Source organism: Acromyrmex echinatior, chromosome 3 (assembly GCF_024713525.1).
Source record: "Acromyrmex echinatior isolate Ae372 chromosome 3, ASM2471352v2, whole genome shotgun sequence".
Taxonomy (NCBI): Eukaryota; Metazoa; Arthropoda; class Insecta; order Hymenoptera; family Formicidae; genus Acromyrmex; species Acromyrmex echinatior.
In genome coordinates, this window is record NC_141854.1 from 21,732,713 (window position 1) to 21,748,717 (window position 16,005).

At 39.3% G+C, this 16,005-nt stretch overlaps 1 protein-coding gene across 1 annotated transcript; it reads left to right on the forward strand.

Annotated features, from left to right (window-relative positions):
* Window positions 1-8,414: 8,414 nt before the first annotated feature.
* LOC147910351 (uncharacterized) lies at window positions 8,415-13,572 on the forward strand. The gene is made up of 4 exons (XM_087404431.1): window positions 8,415-9,926; window positions 10,073-12,666; window positions 12,718-13,168; window positions 13,231-13,572. Exons 1-4 carry the CDS (start codon window positions 8,415-8,417, stop codon window positions 13,570-13,572), a joined length of 4,899 nt encoding a protein of 1,632 aa, XP_087260557.1.
* The last annotated feature ends 2,433 nt before the right edge of the window (window positions 13,573-16,005 follow it).

Below are 16,005 nucleotides of genomic sequence, written 5' to 3' on the forward strand. Positions count from 1 at the left end.
TTCCCTTCTGCTTACATCGATTAATTTCAAGTTTTCGTCAGTCTAGATCTCTAACCTAAATACGAAAGTTTATATCCTTGTATAAAGTCGATCACATTCTCAGACTTCATTTCGCTCAGGTTAATTGAATCCTCGAAACAATGCGATTGGTGGGCGACTAATTATCGTATTCAGCAGCGAAGAACCGATTTGGTTTGAAAATCGCAGACATGGTCCGAACAATGTTAATTTCTATGAGATGTGAAAAAGTATCGAAAATAGCACTGTTAGTCGATAGGTTGAATGGGTCATTGACGTCTATTTGATGTTCACGAGCGAGCCAAAACTAAATTCTTCTGTCTACTGACTTCTAAATATAATCTCGACCTAGTCGCGAAAAGACATATTTAGAGAGTTACCAGGCGATAGAGCCAGACAGAACCAGAGGTAATGTATCTCACATCATCTTATCTCACATATACAAAACATACTTCACTTGTAAAACAAAACAACAAACGCGGTAATGAAATATTCTAGAAAAAAAATTTTTCGGATTGTTTCAAACTTAAACGATTAAAATTAATCACAATGCCATTTCTAAATTCGTATAAAAATTGATGTTTCATAATAAATCTTTTTCAAGAAGCATAACTTTCTTTCCTCTCTGTGCCTGCATATATTATATTATATATATATATATATTTTGTCACGCTTCAGATTCTTAATTCTGTTTATTATATCATTTTTTATATATAAGTGAATAAATTTTAGTAAATTTTAAATATTAAATGAACGTTATGTAGATAATTATTAAATACACACATATGTGTGTGTGTGTGTGTGTGTGTGTGTGTGTGCGCGCGCGCGCGTATGTGTGTATAAATATAAATTATAAGAGGACAATTTATGTGCGAAATAAGCAAAGCATTTATTTAAAATTTTGTGATGTAAAACCGCATACCATACTCTCCATCTTTAATATGTATTTTTCTTTTCTTTTAGACAACCCTAGTTAACCCAAGATTTTCTAATTTCCATATTTATCAAAGGCGTCAAAAGTTTTCTGCACTAACTTGGTTCCAAACTCAGAAACTCGCTCCCTCTGGGCGAACGGAAGCTCAGCCGCTGGAACTGTCTTGTTCCGCTGTCACTATGGAAAATTAAGGAAGATGGATGGTAGCATTATTTCTCCAACCTGCTGTCACTGTTTAATTATAATCTAACAATAGATTATATGCGTTCCTATGTGTGTTAAATTAAGATATGGTTTTGCGTATTATTTAATGTATCTGAATAGACACGATCATATTGTAGTAAAACTTGTCAGATTTATTAAAATGATATATATCATTGTTTCACGTTATTCGTAGAGATAGCTAATTTTAACCCGGTTCTAAGAAAAAAATATGAAATAATAACAATTTTATTTTATTTTTAATTATTTTTAATAAGTTATTTTTAATAAATAAATAAAATATTTTTAAAACAAAACAAATTTTTTTGTTAAATACATGTTAGATGCAGATAAAACTAAAACTTTATAAAAAATTTCATTGTTAAAAATCATTTTCGGATATATGTATATAATACATTACGAGTCTATGAAATAAAAAGTAACATTTTCTATTCTTAAGTCTTTGCCAACAATTGTGTATATTATTACACGAGTTGACGCAAAAATTTCACCAAAAGCACTACTGAGAGGATTCTAGAACTTGGAAAAATTACCGGTCTGATGCTAAGCACTCCCAGGGGGCGGTAATATATGAAGTGTGCGCATGGAGACTGTAAAACCCTTCGTTGAGCAAAGGATGCCCTTCTACTGGTGAACGTGTAAAGAAGAAAAATAGTAAGCGAAAACAATGTTAATTTTATATAAAAAACAAAATTGTATCTTTAGAATAGATTAATATTTTTTATAATTTTCCAAAAAACGCCTGTAAGTTTATAATAAAAACTATTAAAATAAAAAATAAAAGCTAAAAGAACTTATTCCGTGTCGCATAAAAATAAAATGCTAATTAAAATTTCAAATGCAAGTCCCATGACGAAAGCGTAATAAATATTGTAAAAAATACAATATTACTTTATTCTTTGGTACAGAATTATTATTAAAGTACCTTGTAATTTAACAATTTTTTAAATTTAATTCACTGTACGTTTAATCGACTTATAGTTAATTGCAATCGTTTTTTTATATCAACAAAAAGAATGCAACGAGAAATCCATTAAGAAGACTATAATACTCAAAAATGTCACTTTGATTTTGATGATGAACATGTTGTCACTTAATATGAAACGAACAGTGATGTTTCATTTCGTACCGTACGAACAGTCGATATTTGTATTTTCCGCAACTTTTAATTAATGTCAGTCCATGCAGTGAACAAACTGATTCAAGAGTGATCGATCCATTACGAATCACAGGATACCTTGTACACAAGGGCCTATTGATGTGGCATTATTACTATTGTACATAATTATCCAATAATCATAATTTTATCAAGATTTGGGTTGCTTGCAAAGTAGTAATGTCAAATTTTGTAAATTTAAAAAATAACATAGTTAGAATGCTAATATATACATACATCGCAAAATGGACAATTATATCTATAATCGAATTTATCAATATAAAATTTTCAGATATATGAAAAAAAAGTAGAACGTATTAAAGACCATTATTGATGTATTTTTTACTATTAATTATTGCGATGTCCGACATAAAAACTTAAAAATTAGATTTACAATAAGAAATGTATTCCTCTTTCTTCGTTTTTGTCCGACATGGAAAAATGTCCCCGTATGGATATGCTCTCCATGACAGTGAAACAAAATATAATTACGAACAAGAATGGGAACTATTTCTGAATCGTCGTAACACCGGCTTAAATCCGTCGAGCTGGTACCGAGATACGTGAGCTGTGCCTCAAGCAGACGTGTATTCTGTGAGACCGCCGAATAAAATATAACCCGCCACCCTTCTCGTCTAGCTGAGTTTTCTCCGTCACGAACACGTATGCACACGTATATCGTGCTTGTCTAATTTATCTTTCCATACGTCTTGTTGTGGATTACATCGCATAATTACACCATAAAAAAGAGAATAAATCGATATTATCTGTAGTACCGTTTTTATAGAATCGTTTACATTTAAATCCTGGTATTACGATCTAATCTAATAAATATACTAGTTCGTAATACAATTTCAAGAGAATTATTCAAGAGAATCGCACGCAATAGAAGAACAACATCTATAGGTTCGAAAAACATTGCCTAAAATCTATTCTATATTTTTTTTTTCAGAAACAATATTCAAATAATAATATTCAAATAATCATGCAATATAATGTAATATAATTAATTATACATCCAAAAAATTTAATATTGATAGATAATTTTAATCTTTTTTTAACACTATAATAATTACAAAATTCAAAAGTAATATAGTTCTCAATATCTTCCAATTCTGTCATGTGTACATACAGTACTATATATATATATACATAACAGTACAGTTGCTTTCACTTTTACGAATAATATTATTCCTATAAACTTCCTTTTTAGTGAATTATGAATATTAAAATGTTAAATACTATTCTCTTAGTTCATTCATTTTAGAAGAGGCACGTGTGTGTGTGTGTGTATATATATATATATATATATATATATAACAAGGTAGGCCATTTTAATGTTCCAGCTCAACAACTTTTTAATTTTTGATTTTAGAAAGAATGTTTTAGACAAAAGTAGAACGGTTTTGAAGGGGATGTATTTTAGTCATGCCCTTTTTCTTCTATATAAAAGTACCACAAAGATATAAAAGTCACTTCCACTTTTTTAAATGGTATTATGATTTCTTTTATACAGTATGATTCCTTTAATTATTCTGCACATAAAAGTATTAAGATAAAGATATCAAAAAACTAATAGTTTACGACATATTTTATATTTTAATTCTGGCACATTTTAATATAAAATATAAAATATCTTATAAGCTATTGATTTCTTTATATTATATTTCTACCTTAAAAATTTTATACTATGTAAAAAAATCATACAATTCCATTTTTAAAAGTGGAGGAGACTTTCATATCTTTTGATATTATCTATCTATAAAAGAAAAACAATATGACCAAAATATGTCTCTCTCGAAACCGTTCCATTTTTTTCTAAAATCAAAAATAAAAATGATTTTAGGGATGACATTAAAATGATCCACACTCTGTATATACATATATGTATGTATGTGATAATCACATAACAATTAAGAAAAAAAACTATAGAAATTTAAGGCGTTGAAAAAATGCCTTAATTTTTAAACACACACACAAATAAAATTCTATATTGTTTGCGTTTATATTTGTTCATCAATTTGCATTAATATAAACATTCATCAAATTGTAATACATTGCATTTCAAAATTAGAACAAAATATTGTACATTTTCGAATTACAAGACATATTACTGGACATGAATAGCTAGCCAACGCGATTTCCGTTATGTTTCGATCATACATATATATGTTCCCTTTATTTGCACGCGCCGATTTAATCAATTAAATTTGTATGTTCAAATTTGAATATGATTGTGTTAATATCATCAGTTCCAGCACACCATGATAGCCACATAGCAACAAAAACTAGCACTTGCCCGTACAGCAAAGTTAATAACAGCGAAATTCACAAAAACAAACGTGTTACAAAGGTTAATTCCGTAGTTGCGATATTGACGGAGCAATTTTTGCCCTTTATAGATTACAATGAAAATTTCTTTCCGTTACTGCGGCACATTTTATTTATATCCGCGGTTATACAACGCTCCGGAATCCCACAGCGAATGAATCGAACGATAAATTGCAGGGCCCCCCGGCAAAATTTACGGATGGCCATGCGGCGGAATGAAGTCGTCGATTTTCCTTTCAGCCCCGCGTCCGGAATTCCAAACGCGGTCGTGATTAAAAAAGTACAGAGCGAATCGCGGCATCATACGATGGCAGTGGCGGCGGCAGTGGCAGCGACAATGGCGACAGTACATATATATTATTGCGAAACTTTAATTTAAGCTTATATGAACACAATTATTCGCATTTATCTCATGATCGTTTATATTCGATTTACCTTCCGGAGTTACAAATCTTCAGAGCCGCGTACGCACTACAATTTATTTTGAGCGACGGATCGATATCAATCGACCATCGATGCGCCAATACTTAAGCAGGCTTAATGTTTACGATTAGCATACATGAATACCATAATTGCGTTCGATTTCTTCTACAAGTGGTGCATGTTACGAAAGAATAATAAAAATAGCGTAACGCGCGGCTCAACACCAACCACACAGAGCTGCCAGCAACTACCTGCTGTAATAAAAACTGCATAAAGACGTGGGTGGATTCTTGATTATACCTTCACATAAGTTTCAACTTGAGCTATTATACATGAGATGTATGTGAGTTTCTTGTTTAGACTTTTTTCACATCTTGAAATATACTCGTTAAAAAAGAGGGAGAAAGAAACAAGAGAATTTTGAAGAAAGAAACATAAATTGTTAATATATTAAACGCATTTTCGTAAACTCTTATTCTCTTGTATTCTGTTCCTAAATAAAAATGTTAAAATTAAATATCAAATAAAACATTTAAGTATTTACAGAAAACATAAATTAATAGTAACGTTACATCAATGCCACAATTTTCTAATAGTGTAACTGTAACAACATATATCATATTGTATTTATTGAATGGGAAATTATAATATTGATATAATGTTGCTATTAATTTTTTATTCCGCGGATGCTTAAAAGAAATTGAAAAAAATCGTGCAAGAAAAAGTAATAAAAATATTGCCATTGAATTACAAAAAATAATTATATCTACAAATTTAATTAAATTTATTGATACAATATGCAATTTCATTTGCAAACTGTTTGAAAATTTTTCTTCTCTTACGTATTATTTTCTTCTGTATAATATATCTCGAAATATAATATCTACATATAAGATTGCATGTAATGAGCATATTACTCGAAGGTTGCCTGAAGCCATAATGTATTAAATTATCTATGGCAATAGCGTTATGGAAACTTTTTTCTGATTTATTGTTGTTTCAGAAAATGCTATACTTAGCTTAATAAATATATATTCATAATAATAAATATATATTCATATTATAGATATAAATTACATTAATACTATAATATATCTCACAAATGTTATTGAATTATTCCTTTTCAAGAAAGATAAAAAGCTTCATTTATTTATATAAAGATAAAAAATAGATGTCCTGATGTTTTTATAAATAAATGTATATAAAATAATTCTTAATAAATTGAAAAATAATTGAAAAATAATTGTTAATAAACAAAATCGTTAATATAAAACATTATTTTTAATATTTTTACACTATTTCATATATAATTTTTGAAATTAATTGAAAAAGTATAATTTCATAGAACTAATAAGGGCAGTGTTTTGATTAAATATTAGATTTTTGGAAAATTTAAAAATACGTATTTAATATATATAGAATAAGTATAAAAATACGTATTTAAACACATATAAAATTTCTATATAAAATGTTTTTCTTATTATTTATGAAAATACAATATTGTTTCTTGGAACCATATATAAGAGTTATGAAAAGTCTTTTACCCGTTAAACCTCAAAATTGACATATATAAAAAAATATATCTCTTAAATTTGTAAAGAATCAAATCGATTCTAAACAATCGATCCTTTGTTAGAATTATTTAAATATTCAACCAGTTAATTCATGATTGTGCTCTTTACAAGCCAATAGGTATAGCACAATTACATTTACGTAATTTTTCGATAAGAATCGGTTAATACCATTCAAAACTTTCGATATGCGAATCACAAAGGTCGTTTGACACCATCTTCAACATACAAATGAACAATCGCATTTATAATCCTTCAAAAACATTTTAGAAATAAGTAAATTCTGACAATATCCCGGGCACAGCTCGGATGGTTCATGAATAAGAATATTGGCAAGGTGCTTTCACGAAAATACGTGGAGCCCGAAGACAAATAAACAAGCGAATCGAAAAGGATCTCCCATTGCAGCACATGGAATAAACCACGAATAGATTCATTAAGAAATGCCAAGATTAGCACAGCTGGAAAATTTGCCCAGTTTGTATGTGAACTTCTCGGGATTACAGAGAAAATAACGAGCTCGAGAAAATATCGCAAACAGTCGGTGATGTAATTGCCATCCAGTAGTAGAATTGCAAAAGTAGAATTTTTCAATTGAACTTTGTGTGTTTATTTTTCGGTAACGAATTACAAACGCGGTGATATTAAAGCTGTGCAAACTGTAATAAACGATTCGATGAATTGTTCTTTATGGCAATATGAGATATAATTTATACGTATTATTGCAGCAACTTTTAAACATTTATATAGGATGTTTGAGATCGGTAATTCAAAAAAAAGGTAAGAATTCCTTCGGTCGACCGACAGTAATTGTTATTGAACGCACGCACAAGGCGAGCTCGTGATTTCATCTCGAGCCTGACTTTGAGCCTCATCAAAGTCAGAGATTCATTGTTCTGTAGTCTTTCAAAACAATTCGGTACACGCAAACAGGCACCGGCAACGGACCATCGAAAGTTCTAGAACAATTCGATTCGCGCACGCGAGCGCCGCGCTCCGACGAATACGTCACGCGCTGTCACCAATCCCGCGTACGGATTTTCTGTCGCGCATGACTGTTACGTTGAACGTCGCTAGAAAAGAATCGAAAGCGCCAATCAATTTTGTACAACCAATGCCACGTGATAATTACGATTGTGGCAAAATTTAATTGGATTTCTCCCAAGAAGAAAGCCCGGACCGGAAGTAATAAATGCTTCGATCTCGCCGGTTCTAAAGGCAGATTGCGCAGATTGCGGAAATAGTCTACACCGCTTATACCGTCTACACCGCGTAGAATTCTTAGACTGCTCAGAGTTTTTATTTCTAAAAGTTCTTCGAGTTCTTAGAATCATAGTCTCGCTATACCGCTTCGTAAAATCGCCGTGCTAACCGCTTAGTAAAAACGCGATAAAACGACTCTTTCCGAGAAAATCGCCGAGATTTTCCATCACCGCGATTCCAAATACAATTTTGGAAAGGGTGACCGCATTTGAAGTTTGTTAATCTAATTTTAATTAATTATATTTTTTTGACTCTGTAACTGATTATATTAAAGAAAATTCTTTTGTTAAATTAAACGAAACGGAGTTCTCTTCACTGTCGTGCATCACATCACCTTGTGCCGTTCTCTCACTCGAATCTTTCCGCGCGGTGCATTCTCGCACATTTTCTGGTCCTTCGAGCCGGATTCTAGCCGGCATCCGCAGTGTCGAGTGTATCGCGTCCAGTGCGCGCATTATCAAGAAAATCAGAGAAAGAAGAATTCGCAGGTGAAATCATGAGTGACGAAATAACCGCCTTGCTGACCGCCCAGAGTGATATCCATAGTCGCATGGCCAGGTCAGTGACCAATTTAAAGAAAATGGGGACGGCCAACATCACCCTCCGCGCTGTCGAAATCCGCTCGACGCTTCTCGACCAGCTGTGGACGAAATTTGAAAGGCACCACGAGCTTATTCGAGCACATTACAAGGAAGCCTTCGATCAGAGTGAGTACAATACGTCTCAATTTGCCGATTCCGCCGAAATCACGTACGTGCAGCAGCAAAGTCTGCTGGACGAGTACCGGACGAAACTCATGGCGAAGGAACCGAGTTCAGTTTCCAAAACAGAAAGTAATGTGTCTTCCGGAAAACCGTCGCTGCCTCGCCTCAAGATTAGTTCTTTCTCTGGCGCATTCGAAGACTGGCCTACATTCCGAGACCTCTTCCAATCTATTGTCGGAACCAATTCATCAATCTCAGCAATCGAAAAATTTCATTACCTGAAAACTTGTCTGGAGGGTCCTGCCAAGGAACTGATTCAACCATTAGCGATGACCGAAGACAACTATCCACGCGCATGGGAGCTGCTAAACGAGCGGTATGAAAATAAGAGAGAGTTATCTCGCTCCAATTTCTCCAAGTTTACCGCCGTGGCTAAGATGAAGAGCGAAAGTGCGGAGGAGCTCAACCGCGTCTTCAACGCCTTGACCAGGGTAGTCAACGGCCAGGAGAACATTGATAGGCCTATCAACTCTCATGGCTTCGATCTACTAACTCATCTTGCCGTCGAGCTCTTCGATCCAAAAACTCGCCTGGAGTGGGAGTCACTCTCACGCGCCTCGAGCGACATGCCCACTCTTAAAGAGCTAATGAACTTCATAAACCAACGAGCACTTACTCTCACAGCCGCCAAACCACAATCGCTCAAGGTCTCCGACAACCCGTCGCGATCCGCCAAGTCGCATCACGTCAAGAAACACACCGAGTCTTCTCAATGCGTTCTATGCAAGAGTAAGCACCACGTGATGGCGTGTGAAGAATTCAAGAAGAAATCCGCGGCCGACCGCAAGGCCGTCGCCGAAACTCACAGGCTGTGCTTTAACTGTCTCGGCTCTCATGCTTTCGCGAAGTGCCATTCGACGAAGACGTGTGCTACGTGCAAGTCTCGTCACCACTCCATGTTACACGACGCGTACGCTTCACCGAAACCTCAAGAAGTCAGCTCACTGTCTGCGGTGCGACGCGACAACAACCACAAGGCCATTTTGCTCGCAACGGCGCGAGTTTCCATCGCTGATCGTCACGGCAATCAGCACACCACACGCGTGCTCATCGATCAAGGTTCGGAAATTTCTCTAATTTCCGAGGCTCTGGTCCAACGCCTACGCTTGCCACGCTCTCGATCCTCAATCGAGGTCATCGGCATCAGCGGCAAAAGCTCCGGGCCCAGCAGGGGAAAGGTGACACTCAAGGTGACCTCATTAACAACAGGGACCGACTTCACCGTCGGAGCCTTGTTCTGCCACGTCTGTCGCTTTATCAAGGCTCTCACGCAAGGATCAGAACTGAGTGGCCACATCTAAAGGGGCTCCAACTGGCTGATCCCGACTACACAGCAAACGACGCTATTGAGTTGCTTTTTGGAGCGGAAGTATGCTCAATCATTCTCCAGGATGGTCTCCGCAAGGGAGGCCCCCAAGCGCCTATCGCTCAAAAGACGCTGCTCGGCTGGATCTTATCGGGAGGTTGCGACCGAGTAAACAACTCAGCACAACGCCACTCGCTTCAGTGCACAGCAGATCACGAGTTGGCCGACCTTGTGCACCGCTTCTGGGAGCAGGAGCGAGAAGTGCCCGCTCCCGTCGCTCTCACGCCAAAGGAGCAGCAATGCGAGGACATCTTCGCGCTGCAGCACCAACGCACTGCCGAAGGAAGATACATAGTGCGACTACCTTTTGCATCTCCGCCGACGACGCTAGTTGAGACGCGAAGACCTGCGCAACGACTTTTAGTCGCCATGGAGCGACGCTGCGAGAGAGACGCACGATTCGGCGATCTCTACCGAGCCTTCCTGAAGGACTACGAGGACCAAGGGCACATGGAATTGGCGCCAGAACCTCCGAATTCCAGCGAAGATCGGTGCTACCTTCCGCATCACGGTGTCCTTCGTGAGTCCAGCACCACGACTAAGCTCAGAGTCGTCTTCAACGGATCGCAGCGTACAAGGTCTGGTGAGTCGCTCAATACGCATCTATTAGTTGGGGCTAACCTGCTGCCACCCCTCGCGAACGTGCTTTTGCGGTGGCGATGGCACCGATACGCGCTAGTGGCCGACATCGAGAAGATGTATCGGCAAATTCTTGTGCATCCCGACGACCATAGACATCAGTGCATCCTGTGGCGACACCGCGTTGATGAGCCTGTACGCGAGTTCACATTAAAAACTGTCACTTACGGTCTCGCTTGCGCGCCATTTCTCGCCATTCGCACGCTGCGTCAGCTCGCCGATGACGACGGACCGCGTTTCCCTCGAGGCGCGAGTGCTTTACGACACGACTGCTACGTCGACGATATCGTAACCGGAGCGCACGATAAAGACGACGCTATCGCGCTCCAAGTCGAGCTACGCAACCTCTGCATGGCGGGCGGGTTCCCTCTCCGAAAGTGGGCCGCCAACTGTCAGGAACTTCTTCGCGACATTCCGCCTGAGTACTGTCTCACCAGAGACTCGCGGTCGTGGGACCTAGAGAACCACTCCACGCTGGGATTGCGCTGGTATCCAACTAGAGACGAATTCGCCTTCTCCGTCCCTCCTCGCACCGTCGTCACGTTCACCAAGAGAAGTCTGCTGTCGGAGACCGCTCGACTCTTCGACCCGCTCGGATGGCTGGCTCCAGTAACCATTCAAGCTAAAATTTTGATTCAATCGGCCTGGCTACAGCAGCTAGAGTGGGACACACCATTGCCGTCAACCATCGCTGGAAAGTGGAAGCGGCTCTGGGAAGAACTTCCACTGCTTGAGAAGATCAGAGTCGGCCGCTGGCTCGGCACCGGCGACACGAGCTCTCAACTCGAACTGCACGGCTTCGCGGACGCGTCCGAAAGAGGTTACGCCGCCGTGGTGTACCTCCGTATCACCGCAAACAACCAAACGAAGACTCTGTTGTTGACCGCCAAAAGCAAGGTCGCGCCGATCAAGCTCGTTTCTCTCCCGCGACTCGAACTCTGCGCCGCCGCCTTGCTTACAAGCGTGCTCGTGCACACGCGCTCTGTGCTAAACCTGGCGACAACGCCAGTGATCCTGTGGTCCGACTCCAAGGTCACGCTCCACTGGATTCGAGGTCATGCCTCGCGCTGGAAAACGTACGTGGCCAACAGGGTGACACGAATCCAGCAGCAGCTTCCAGAGGCTCAATGGCGTCACGTCCCGGGCAAGGACAACCCTGCCGACTGCGCCTCTCGGGGTCTGACACCAAGTGAGCTCCTCAGCCATTCCTTATGGTGGACGGGCCCCGCCTGGTTGAGCGGGAATTCGTCGCTATGGCCAAGCGTCAACCTCGAGCCCATCAAGGACGTACCAGAGCGGCGGGCCGCAACACTCGCAGCAGTCGTCAGGAGCAACCTCGATCCGGAAGAACTGCTCAGATTCTCGTCGCTTCACCAGCTGCTCAGAGCGACTTCCTGGTGCGTGCGTTGGCGTCACCGCGGTCGCGCGGTCGGCTCTGTGAACGGTCAGCACAACGGGTCGGCGCTTCTCCCAGCTGAACTCGACGCGGCGCTCATCAGGTGGATACGCATAGCGCAGTCACGGCATTACCAAGAGGAGAGAGCAGCTCTCGAAGACAAGCGCGACCTTGCCAGATCCAGCCATCTGCGAACCCTCAGCCCGTGCATGGACGAGCACGGAATTCTGCGAGTTGGAGGGCGTCTCAAGCACGCAGCGCTGTCGTTCGACGAGCGACATCCGATCATCGTGCCTCCAGGGTCATGGCTCACTCGCCTGCTGGTGGAAGCCTACCATCGCCGTACTCTCCACGGAGGAGTCCAGATGACCCTGGGATTGCTACGCCTCCGGTTCTGGATTCCACAAGGCCGAGCGGTGGTCAAGCGATGGCTGCATCAGTGCGTGACATGCACACGGTGGAGGGCTGCCACTCCGCAACCAAAGATGGGAAACCTTCCTCCAGGAAGAGTGACGCCAGCGCGACCATTTCTTCACGTGGGCATCGACTACGCCGGGCCTATTTTCATCAGGACGAGCAAAGGGCGTGGGCACAGCGCTCACAAAGCGTTCATCGCCGTATTTGTTTGTTTTAGCTCCAAGGCCGTTCATCTCGAGGCTGTTTCAGCGTACACCACCGACGCCTTCCTGGCTGCTCTCCGTCGATTCACATCTCGCCGAGGACTGTGCTCAGACATTTATTCGGATTGCGGCACCAATTTTTTGGGCGCCGATCGGCAACTTCGAGAAATGCTTCGAGCCTCCTCGGCAGAAGGACAAAAGATCGCACACGTAGCTACATCGGAGGGGATCCGGTGGCATTTCAATCCTCCTTCGGCACCTCATTTTGGTGGTCTCTGGGAGGCAGCCGTGAAATCGGCTAAGTATCACCTGCGCCGAGCCATCGGCGAAACCAGGCTCACCTTCGAGGAAATGAGCACCCTGCTCGCACAAGTGGAAGCATGCCTGAACTCAAGGCCCATGTATGCACTTTCGGACGACTCCGACGACCTCACGGCTCTGACACCGGGTCACCTGCTCATTGGGGCACCACTGCTGGCCATTCCTGAGCCGTCCTTGTCGGACAAGAGGGAAAATTTTCTTTCCAGGTGGCAACTTATTCAGCGAATGCGAGACCACTTCTGGCAGAGATGGTCACGCGAGTACTTACAGCTCTGGCTACCAGACCGAAATGGACCAAGGACGCTTTGCCACCACGCCTTGGATCGCTATGCATCATTCGCTCCGAGCTCTCACCACCAAATAAGTGGCCTCTGGCGCGAATCACGCAGCTACATCCTGGAGACGACGGCGTAGTGCGGGTGGTCACAGTCAAAACCGCCTCATCTGAATTAACTCGTCCTTTGATCAAATTAGTTTTATTGCCAGACGAGGCTAACGCGTTTATCTCGCACTCCAGTGCATCAAATGTAAAGAAGAGCTTGAATTGATCGCGTGTACTTTCGTGAATCATTTCGTCAATGTTATTTATCAGATAACTCTCGTTTACGGCTCAAGTTCTTCCACGAATTCATTGCATTGTATCGCTTGTTTTATTTTCGCGTTTACTGCTTTTTTTGTAATCTCTATGCGTAACCTTATACATATATCGTCACGGAGATGACGAGGCGGGCGGGATGTTTGAGATCGGTAATTCAAAAAAAAGGTAAGAATTCCTTCGGTCGACCGACAGTAATTGTTATTGAACGCACGCACAAGGCGAGCTCGTGATTTCATCTCGAGCCTGACTTTAAGCCTCATCAAAGTCAGAGATTCATTGTTCTGTAGTCTTTCAAAACAATTCGGTACACGCAAACAGGCACCGGCAACGGACCATCGAAAGTTCTAGAACAATTCGATTCGCGCACGCGAGCGCCGCGCTCCGACGAATACGTCACGCGCTGTCACCAATCCCGCGTACGGATTTTCTGTCGCGCATGACTGTTACGTTGAACGTCGCTAGAAAAGAATCGAAAGCGCCAATCAATTTTGTACAACCAATGCCACGTGATAATTACGATTGTGGCAAAATTTAATTGGATTTCTCCCAAGAAGAAAGCCCGGACCGGAAGTAATAAATGCTTCGATCTCGCCGGTTCTAAAGGCAGATTGCGCAGATTGCGGAAATAGTCTACACCGCTTATACCGTCTACACCGCGTAGAATTCTTAGACTGCTCAGAGTTTTTATTTCTAAAAGTTCTTCGAGTTCTTAGAATCATAGTCTCGCTATACCGCTTCGTAAAATCGCCGTGCTAACCGCTTAGTAAAAACGCGATAAAACGACTCTTTCCGAGAAAATCGCCGAGATTTTCCATCACCGCGATTCCAAATACAATTTTGGAAAGGGTGACCGCATTTGAAGTTTGTTAATCTAATTTTAATTAATTATATTTTTTGACTCTGTAACTGATTATATTAAAGAAAATTCTTTTGTTAAATTAAACGAAACGGAGTTCTCTTCACTGTCGTGCATCACATCACCTTGTGCCGTTCTCTCACTCGAATCTTTCCGCGCGGTGCATTCTCGCACATATATATATATATATTAGGTGTTGGAATTAATTCGTAGCGTTTTACAAGTGATGGGAAGTACTTTCATTAATGTATTTTTTAATGCTCATGTGAAATAAATAACATTCTTTCATTTAAAAACGCTACGAATTAATTCCAACACCTAATATATATATATATATATATATATATATATACTATATTTTTGGGGGGATTTTTAGGGGATATTTTGTTATATATTACGACATATTTTAACAAAGATATATTTAAAATATAATAGTGATCGCAGTCAAGAACGAATGCAAGTATAACGTAATGGATACATTAACCATGTCTAAAAAAATTTTTACACATAAACAGTAGTTTCGCTGGCGAAACATTCATTAGCAGCACTATCATATTACAAAATAAAAACATGAATTTAATAAAAAATAACTACGTATACAGAAATTAAGTTTTCGTGTATCGTAACTAATCAGTATAAATAAGGAAAGTAAAAATAGAGTGCTACTGGTTCAATAAATAACTTTCTTTTTTCTTTACCACGCAAACATTATGCAAAAATTTGACAAGATATGAAACAATTTAGTAACGCTTCTGACGTATTCATTATTGCCGAAGAATAAGCAAAAACAGTGATCCGAGAAAGTAAACTAAAAATATTATTTAAAATATATAAAAAATTTTTTAAAAAGCATAATTTTAACAGAAAAATATAAAATGGTTTTATGTCAAAAATATCAAACTTCTATGAGAAGAGAAAATTTAACGTTATTCAAAATAAGTTACAAAAACATTAAATATTTTTAGTCACTTTTAATAGAAATAAAATAGCAGTCTATCCAGCTATATATATATATACATATGTATACGTTTATATTTTTTTTCTATCATAAAATATAAAAATTATATCATTTACAAGTATTTTGAATAAATTTTGTTTTGCTTTTTTTGTGCGCTATAGGAAACTATACATCCAATACAATACACATATCAATATGTAGGTATTAGACATTTTTCTTTATAAATAAAAATCTAAATTATATATTTTTATCTAGTTTAACAAATTAACAACTGTACATATTTAAATTGTACAATTGAATGTCTTCATAACTCTATGGAAAAACAGAAACAAATGCTTGATTTTTAACATTGTAAACGTGTTACAAATGATTAAAATCTCTCATGACAATTCATGGTTTTTACTATTATGATACTGCATAATACTAAAATCGTAAACATCTATCTTATAACGCGGTCATAGATGCAACATAATTGTAATGTAGACACTGCCGTGGAATCCGAATCTACACACTAGCTTGAACAGTAGTACTACTTGGAAATTCTGCCTCGGGTTGCTTGCGGAGAAAAC

Bases quoted from the DNA above. Each gene is read 5' to 3' on its own strand.
- LOC147910351 (XM_087404431.1), top strand. From the start codon at position 8,415: ATGAGTGACGAAATAACCGCCTTGCTGACCGCCCAGAGTGATATCCAT. The intron at 9,927-10,072 runs GTCTGTCGCTTT...ATCATTCTCCAG, and splicing joins TCGGAGCCTTGTTCTGCCAC to GATGGTCTCCGCAAGGGAGG. The intron at 12,667-12,717 runs GCGTGGGCACAG...TGTTTGTTTTAG, and splicing joins TTCATCAGGACGAGCAAAGG to CTCCAAGGCCGTTCATCTCG.